Genomic DNA, 10,000 nt, shown 5'->3' with positions numbered 1-10,000 from the left:
TATCCCAGATCGCGATGTTCTCCTCCTCCTCCTCCTGCTAACTGTCAACATGGTTATCATTGTCATCATCATGTTCTGATTCCAGAATGTGATCTCCTCCTCCTCCTCTTCCTTCACCTCTTCCTCCTCCTGCTAATTGTCAATATGGTTATCATTATCATGTTCATATCCCAGATCGTAATCTCCTCCTCTTTCTTCTCCTTCTCCTCTTCCTCCTCCTGCTAACTGTCAATATGGTTATCATTGTCATCATCATGCTCTCATCCCAGATTATGATCTCCACCTCCTCCTCCTCCCCCTCCTAATTTTCAGTATGGATATCATTGTCATCATCATGTTCTTATTGTGATCTCCTCCTCCTCCTCCTCCACCTCCTGCTCCTGCTAACTGCCATGGTTATCATCATCATCCTGTTCTGATTCCAGAGTGTGATCTCCTCCTCCTTCTCCTCCTGTTAACAATCAATATGGATATTGTCATCATAATGTTCTTATTGTGATCTCCTCCTCCTCCACCTCCTGCTCCTGCTCACTGCCATGGTTATCATCATCATCATCATCCTGTTCTGATTCCAGAGCGTGATTTTCCATGTGGAGCGGCACCCGACACACCGCTGGTTCCGCCAGTGTGTGACCTTCAACTTCTTCCCCAGCCCGCAGCACGAGTTGGCCTACAACCTCTTCAACCTGCTGGCTCTCTACGGCCTACCCCTGCTCATCATCACCGCCTCCTATGGGCTCATCCTCTGCCAGATCTCCAAGAAGACCCGCCAGAGCAAAAGTGAGTGGCTGTGCCGTCCTTGAATATAATAGAACATTTTATTGTCAGAAAACCTAAATACTTACAAGACACAATAAAACAAACAAACATATGAAACAAAAACATTCATGGACAAATGTTGCCAGTCTTGGCTCTGTAATTCTTTGGGTAAGATCAGCTCGCTAGGCTTGGTATTCGGACGACATTTATCGTTTAGCAATATGTTTCTGAAAAATATAGAATTTCACACAATTGTCCGAAAGATGAATCTCGTCTTCTAAACTCTTACATGTGGCACACAGGCACGCAGTCTTTGCTCTTTCGGTGTGTTTGTGTTTTGTTTGTTTGTTTTTGTTTTATACCCCCCCCCCATATATATATATATATATATATATATATATATATATATACCTTCCTTGTTCGATCTGTTAGTTACGGGCGCTGATTCCTAACATAGTCAGTGCTTGTCTGTGTTTTATATTTGTTGCATCTTTAAAGCGTTGTTCAGTTTCATTATTTGTCACAGCGTTCTTGTAAAACTCTAGTTTAGATAAACTGATAATACAAAAAAAAAAAAGAAGAAGTAAATTTAGAGTAAAAAGTAATACCGAATCAGCATACAAAGAACAGGAACCAAATACTCCAGCCAAAAACCGTATAAAGTTCTTCACCCTGGGAGGGACGCTCACTCAGTCTGGCTCCGCGACAAGGCCATTATTGTCGTCAGTAGGGGGCTTAGTAGGTGGTGTCCTAAGTACGTTACATCATAACAGGCACTACCGAACACCACCGAAGTGACTCAGCAGGAGTGCAGGGTCTCCTCTGGTGTGTGGCCTTCTGGCTACCCAACATTGATGGTTCCCTGCGGACTGCCGACGCTGGGACTGTGTTGTCGTGTAAAGTGGGGGCTCGGAATGAGCGGCGTGGGAGTAATGCCACTGAAATGGTTCAGGTGACGGGGCAGCTAGAAAAAAACCAACAAAAACAAACAAACAAACAAAAAAAACGTTTAAAGTGTCACGTACACTAGTGGCGTGTAAAACTATAAAATAGCTATCTACGATGAAAATACGAGACTAACACATGTAATAATGGACAGACAAAAAAATCAGGTAACAAACATGTGAAGAACGAAACTGACTAGTAGCTAACTACACTTTTTCGCGGTTGTTAGTATCGTAGAAATGCGGCAAGATAATGGAGAAATTCAATTATGTAACGATACTGACTAAATGCCTCAACGGGATTTGCATTCGCGCCAAAATAGCGGCTGGGCGTGTGTGTGTGTATGTGTGTGTGTGTATGCGCGCACGTGTGTGTGTGTGTGTGTGTGTGTGTGTGTGTGTGTGTGTGTGTGTGTGTGTGTGTGTGTGAGAGAGAGAGAGAGAGAGAGAGAGAGAGAGAGAGAGAACACTGAACTGAACACTGAAATGCTTTTGTCATTAGCTGAAAAGCTCTGGTGACATTGTAAGTACTAATCAGAACAAAATGGTGCAAAATAGATAAAAATGGAATAGAAAAAACAACAAACAAAAATTGGAACAACATAAACTAATAAGAGATTTGCGACACTTTGGCACTTTATCATTAGCTTAAAGTACATGTGACAGGGGGGTAATGTGTTTTTTTCAGTCGTTCGTCTCCAAGGTTTGAACAGTACACAGAAAACAAAGTACAGATAAAACATAATAAATATTCACACATGTAACATCGACACACATCATATCAATACAAACACATAATAAAGTACATATAAATCCTGAAATAATTATTCATGCCTCAACATCAACATCAAAACCCATCATATCAATACGAACACACCAAATGATTACAATGTCGAGATTGACCATCCAAATGTAGTCTTTCCTTTTAATCCATGTTGGTTTTTTTTAACTCATAGAACCCATACTAATTTTAAATTGATTAATGAATATTTGGACCGATGATGGACGTTTTCCGTATATTTATTGCTTCAGATGAATATTTTGCAAGTGAAAGCATCATATCTTCATTTTCTGTCATCAGTATGCCGAACAAATCTTTTCTCTGCGCTGGATCTGTATTGAAATGGGTACAGTTTTATTCGCAATTCATCGTATCTTTTGCAGCTGAATATAAAATGATTTTCATCTTCTGGGTTTTCGCCACACATTGGGCAAGGAGATGTTGTTAACGTGTGATCGAACCATCTTCTGTTGGCATTCAGTCCACGTTCTCTCAATCTGAGCTTCGCAAAGCATATTTTATGCCATTTATTTGTTAACATACTTCTCCGTTTGAAATAGTGATATTTAAATGAATAAAACAACCTATACCTATCACTGCTCTCTAATTCTCCGTGCCAGTTTTGTTTGTAACATGCTATAAGTCTATCTTTAAATTTCGATACAAAGCCGAGAGAGAGAGAGAGAGAGAGAGAGAGAGAGAGAGAGAGAGAGAGAGAGAGAGAGAGAGAGAGAGAGAGAGAGAGAGAGTGTGTGTGCGTGCGCGCGTGTGTGTGTTCAAATGAGAAAAGAAGGAAGAGAAAAAATAAGAAAAAATGGAGAATTGTGTGAGCAGCGTCTCATTTATCTAAAAGCACTGTGACCAGACCTCAAACCTTTGGGACTCTCTGACCTTTGGATGAAAGCGATACGCCTTTGCACAAGCCCGTCTCCCTCTGGGACAAGACCTCAATCCTTCTGATTATCTGTCTCTCTGTATGTCTGTCTGTCCGTCTGTCTCACTGACTTCCCACGTCTGTGTATGTCATACACGTAAAATGTTATATGTCTTTATGAGTGTGTATGTGAACATAACTGAATCCTGATAGACTGACACGGGAAACCACCAAGGAGCGAGAGTTGCGCCTACTGGAATCTGCCAGCTGCATCAACATGCTCCTGGGAAACACAAGGCCTCACGGCGCTGGACATTGCACGCACCTGGTGTGTCCTATCACAACCAAAGTGACTACATTGTGGTACAACATCGATTCCAGTCGGACATCAACAGACCAAAGGCTAGGACATTCCCTAGTGCAGATGTTGGAAGTGAGCATCATCTTGTTGTTATGAAAACCAGAGTCAAGGTTTTTGAAGATCAAGAAATCCCAAAGCACCAGACTGAAAATCAATCTTAAACGACTGAAGGATCATTCCATCTTTGATTCCTTAAAACAAACAATTATTGTCGGAAAGTTTGCACCACTGCTAGCGCTTGATGAGGATGTTGAAGTGATGACCACCACTTTCAACACAGCAATGACTGAAGCAGCCAGAAGACTGCTAAAAAAAAAACCCCAACAACAACAAACAAACACACACACGCCACCGCCGGAAAACCCAGCCCTGGGGCAGAGAAGAGTTCTTGGACATGTGTGACGAACGAAGAGACACGAAGAACGCCAGGTACACAACAAAGAACAGCAGAATACAAAGAGGTCAACAACAGATCTGACAAGGCGTGGAGAGAGCCAAGAAGGACTGGATCAAAGAACATTGCAATGAAACAGAAAACTGTCTGAACAAGAACAGCAGTAGAAAAGCATTCCAAGTTATGAAAGATATGACAAAGCAAAGTCAGTCCAGAGTCAACACGATTCAGGACAAAGAAGTAAAATGCCTCAGACGAAAAAGACATTATGCACGGGTGGAATGAATGTGTTGGAGATATCTTTACAACCTACTGCCAAATGCAGACCCCAGTGTACTCTCAAGCGGTGAGGCAACAATGATGACTCTCCGGTACTGCGTGAAGTAAAGAAAGCCATAAGATCACTAGAAGCACGAGGCACTGACAACATACCAGCTGAACTAAAAAAAAAAAAATTAAAAAAAAACTGGAGGAGAGGCAATGATTCATGCCCTTACCAAAATCTGGACTGGACAATGGCCATCAACAGGAAAAGTCTCTGATTATCACTCTGCCAAAGAAAAGCAACTTACAATAATGCCAGAATGACAGACTTATCAGTCTGATTGGCAATGCAAACAAAGTGATGCTCAAAGTATTCCTATACAGACGACAGGCAGAAGAAGTCATAGAAGAAAAAGCTGTATTCCACAGTGATAGAAGCACCACAGGACAGATTTTCAATCTTCGTCTTCTGTGTGAGAAATGATAAAGCCAACACCAACCAAAACAAATCTATATTGTCTTCATCGACTTTAAGAAGGCATTTGATCGAATGTGGCATGATGCACTGTGGGCAACCATAAATGAACACAACACGGGCCAAAAGCTGATCAACACCATCAGTCAGCTGTGCACAGAAACCAACAATGCAGTCTTTGTTCACGAAATTGTCGGCGACCGGTTGCACATGTCAGCTGGGGTCCGTCAAGGCTGTCTTCTATCTCCAAAACTCTTCAACGTTCGTTCTCTTGGACTGTATAATGACTAATGCCCTGGAAGGGCACTCTGGCACAATCAGCATAAGAGGACGTACCATCACAAATTTCTTATTTCGTAATGACTTGGCTGAGCTGCCAGGCAGTGAGGAAGAGTTAGCGAAGGTAGCGAACCGCTTGGATGATACATCAATCAAGCACGGAATGGAATCGGCGATGAGACGAAAACGAAACTCATGACAAATATCAAAAACCCAGACAAGACCAAGATTAATATCAGCTGACATCATCTGGAAATAGTAATGATTAAGTACCATCATCAGTGAAGAAGTGCCCAAGAACGATATTGGCAATAACTGTGCAGACTGCAACAACACTGACAAGACTGGGAGGAAGGTGGCAGAATGGTTAAGACGCTCAGCTGCCAATACAGAGAGTCCGTGAGGGTGTGGGTTCGAATCCCGCTCTCGCCCTTTCTCCTAAGTTTGACTGGAAAATCAAACTGAGCGTCTAGTCTTTCGGATGAGACGATAAACCGAGGTCCCGTGTGCAGCACGCACTTGGCGCACTGAAAAAGAACCCATGGCAACGAGAGTGTTGTCCTCTGGCGAAATTACGTAAAATGAAATCCACTTTCATAGGTACACAAATATGTAAGCATGCACTCAAGGCCTGACTAAGCGCGTTGGGTTATGCTGCTGGTCAGGCATCTGCTCAACAGATGCGGTGTAGCGTGTATGGATTTGTCCGAACGCAGTGACGCCTCCTTGAGAAAGTGAAAACTGAAAAACTGACAAGACTGAAGCCCACACGGGGAGACAAAAAATAGCAGTCTCAGACCACGCTGAAGCCCCCGCATGCTCTGGTTCTCTCTATCTTCTTGTATGCATGCGAATCGTGACGATAAACTGAAGTCCCGTGTGCAGCATGCAGAGTTGTCCTTCGGTTGAGGCGAGAAACCGAGGTCCCGTGCGTAGAATGCACGAGGAGCACTAAACAGACACCTCACTCAACAAAAGTGTTGTCCTCTGGCAAAATTCTGTAGAAGAAATCCACTCTGATAGGTACACAAATATTATAAACATGCAGTTAAAACCTGACTAAACGCGTTGTGCTATGCTGTTGGTCAGGCATTTGCCTGATGCAGATGCGGTGTAGTATATATGGATTTGTCCGAACGCAGTGACGCCTCCTTGGTAAACTGAAACTGAAATTGAAACTGCCAAATCATCGTGAAAAGTGCAGAAAGGTAGGTAAGCAGCGCTCAGTTGCCTCCCTTACTGTTTGGTCCGGAAACCTGGGGTGCAACACAACTGGGTAGATCCTTTCCGTTTACACAACATGGCCAGTGCTGACACTTGCTTACGCTTCTGAATATTAGCTTTGTGTGAGCTTCCTTCTACTGCTGTGCGTATACTTTGACCTCTCTTGATTTATATATTATTCCGCGATGGAGGATAAGTTTAGTGCATTTTTCTTTCTTTCTTCTTTCTTTTGTTGATTTTTTCTTTCTGTTGTTCATGGTGGTGGTGGTTGTGGTGTTGTTGTAAAACCCAACTTTTGTTTAGTTCCCATTCTCCTTAAAATATCACCTATCGATGGCAGCTTTGGAAAATTCTTGGAATGTAATGAATTTTTTTTTCCGTGGAGAAGGGCGGGAACACGGTTATGTAAATGGCTCCTCTCTCGGAGCAGGACAGAGACATGGCTATGTAAGTGGCACCTCTCTCGGAGGAGGACAGAGACATGGCTATGTAAATGGTATCTCTCTCAGAGAAAGACAGAGACATGGCTATGTAAGTGGTACCTCTCTCAGAGGAGGACAGAGACATGCTTATGTAAGTGGCACCTCTCTCAGAGGAGGACATAGACGTGGCTATGTAAATGGTATCTCTCTCGGAGGAGGACAGAGACATGGCCATGTAAATGGTATCTCTCTCGGAGGAGGAAAGAGACATGGCTATGTAAATGGTATCTCTCTCGGAGGAGAACAGAGACATGGCTATGTAAGTGGTATCTCTCTCGGAGGAGGACAGAGACATGGCTATGTAAATGGTATCTCTCTCTGGGAAAGACAGAGACATGGCTATGTAATTGGTATCTCTCTTAGAGGAGGACAGAGACATGGCTATGTAAATGGTATCTCTCTCTGGGAAAGACAGAGACATGGCTATGTAAGTGGTATCTCTCTTAGAGGAGGACAGAGACATGGCTATGTAAATGGTATCTCTCTCTGGGAAAGACAGAGACATGGCTGTGTAAGTGGTATCTCTCTTAGAGGAGGACAGAGACATGGCTATGTAAATGGTATCTCTCTCGGAGGAGGACAGAGACATGGCTATGATGGTATCTCTCTCGGAGGAGAACAGAGACATGGCTATGGAAGTGGTATCTCTCTCGGAGGATGACAGAGACATGGCTATGATGGTATCTCTCTCAGAGGATGACAGAGATATGGCTATGTAAGTGGTATCTCTCTTAGAGGAGGACAGAGACATGGCTATGTAAATGGTATCTCTCTCGGAGGAGGAAAGAGACATGGCAATGTAAATGGTATCTCTCTCGGACTAGGACAGAGACATGGCTATATAAGCGGCACCTCTGTCGGAGGAGGACAGAGACATGGCTATGTAAATGGTATCTCTCTCGGAGGAGGACAGAGACATGGCTATGTAAATGGTATCTCTCTCGGAGGAGGAAAGAGACATGGCAATGTAAATGGTATCTCTCTCGGACGAGGACAGAGAAATAGCTATGTAAATGGTATCTCTCTCAGAGAAAGACAATAGCTATGTAAATGGTATCTCTCTCAGAAAAAGACAGAGACATGGCTATGTAAGTGGTATCTCTCTCGGAGGAAGACAGAGACATGGCTATGTAAATGGTATCTCTCTCTGGGAAAGACAGAGACATGGCTATGTAAATGGTATCTCTCTCGGAGGAGGACAGAGACATGGCTATGTAAATGGAATCTCTCTCGGAGGAGAACAGAGACATGGCTATGTAAGTGGTATCTCTCTCGGAGGAGGACAGAGACATGGCTATGTAAATGGTATCTCTCTCAGAGGAGGACAGAGATATAGCTATGTAAATGGCATCTCTCTCGGAGGAGGACAGAGACATGGCTATGTAAATTGCATCTCTCTCTGAGGAGGAAAGAGACATGGCTATGTAAATGGTATCTCTCTCAGAGGAGGATAGAGACGTGGCTATGTAAGTGGTACCTCTCTCAGAGGATGACAGAGACATGGCTATGTAAATGGTATCTCTCTCAGAGGAGGACAGAGACATGGCTATGTAAATGGTATCTCTCTCAGAGAAAGACAGAGACATGGCTATGTAAGTGGTACCTCTCTTGAAAGAGGACAGAGACATGGCTATGTAAGTGGCACCTCTCTTGAAGGAGGACAGAGGCATGGCTATGTAAATGGTATCTCTCTCAGAGGAGGACAGAGACATGGCTATGTAAATGGTATCACTCTCAGAGAAAGACAGAGACATGGCTATGTAAGTGGTACCTCTCTTGGAGGAGGACAGAGACATGGCTATGTAAGTGGCACCTCTCTTGAAGGAGGACAGAGACATGGCTAAGAAAATGGTATCTCTCTCAGAGGAGGACAAAGACATGGCTATGTAAATGGTATCTCTCTTAGAGGAGGACAGAGACATGGCTATGTAAATGGTATCTCCCTCGGAGGAGGACAGAGACATGGCTATGTAAGTGATACCTCTCTCAGAGGAGGACAAAGACATGGCTATGTAAGTGGCACCTCTCTCGGAGGAGGACGGATACATGGCTATGTAAGTGGCACCTCTCTCGGAGGAGGAAAGAGATGGCTATGTAAATAGTATCTCTCTCGGAGGAGAACAGAGACATGGCTATGTAAGTGGTATCTCTCTCGGAGGAGGACAGAGACATGGCTATGTAAATGGTATCTCTCTCTGGGAAAGACAGAGACATGGCTATGTAATTGGTATCTCTCTTAGAGGAGGACAGAGACATGGCTATGTAAATTGTATCTCTCTCGGAGGAGGAAAGAGACATTGCAATGTAAATGGTATCTCTCTCGGAGGAGGACAGAGACTCGGCTATATAAGTGGCATCTTTCTCAGAGGAGGACACAGACATGGCTATGTAAGTAGTATCTCTCTCAGAGGAGGACAGAGACATGGCGATGTAAATGGTATCTCTCTCGGAGAAAGACAGAGACATAGCTATATAAGTGGTATCTTTCTCAGAGGAGGACACAGACATGGCTATGTAAGTAGTATCTCTCTCAGAGGAGGACAGAGACATGGCTATGTAAATGGTATCTCTCTCGGAGGAAGACAGAGACATGGCTATGTAAATGGTATCTCTCTCAGAGGAGGACAAAGACATGGCTATGTAAGTGGTACCTCTCTCAGAGGAGGACAAAGACATGGCTATGTAAATGGTATCTCTCTCGGAGGAGGACGGATACATGGCTATGTAAGTGGCACCTCTTTCGGAGGAGGAAAGAGAGATGGCTATGTAAATAGTATCTCTCTCGGAGAACAGAGACATGGCTATGTAAGTGGTATCTCTCTCGGAGGAGGACAGAGACATGGCTATGTAAATGGTATATCTCTCTGGGAAAGACAGAGACATGGCTATGTAATTGGTATCTCTCTTAGAGGAGGACAGAGACATGGCTATGTAAATGGTATCTCTCTCAGAGGAGGACAGAGACTCGGCTATATAAGTGGTATCTTTCTCAGAGGAGGACACAGACATGGCTATGTAAGTAGTATCTCTCTCAGAGGAGGACAGAGACATGGCTATGTAAATGGTATCTCTCTCGGAGAAAGACAGAGACATGGCTATATAAGTGGTATCTTTCTCAGAGGAGGACACAGACATGGCTATGTAAGTAGTATCTCTCTCAGAG

The 10,000-nt window shown here is 43.7% G+C and overlaps 1 protein-coding gene across 1 annotated transcript in view; it reads left to right on the top strand.

Moving 5' to 3' along the window:
• Positions 1-10,000, top strand: part of LOC143282300 (adipokinetic hormone/corazonin-related peptide receptor variant I-like) — a 169,190-nt gene that overhangs the window by 126,740 nt on the left and 32,450 nt on the right. Inside the window, exon 2 of the mRNA XM_076587900.1 lies at positions 576-780. Within this exon, the coding sequence (XP_076444015.1) occupies positions 576-780 (205 nt within the window). The remainder of the gene's footprint in view (positions 1-575; positions 781-10,000) is intronic.

This window comes from Babylonia areolata, chromosome 5 (genome assembly GCF_041734735.1).
Source record: "Babylonia areolata isolate BAREFJ2019XMU chromosome 5, ASM4173473v1, whole genome shotgun sequence".
Classification (NCBI taxonomy): Eukaryota; Metazoa; Mollusca; class Gastropoda; order Neogastropoda; family Buccinidae; genus Babylonia; species Babylonia areolata.
The sequence above is the reverse complement of the archived record's forward strand: the minus strand, read 5'-3'. Positions and strand labels throughout refer to the sequence as shown.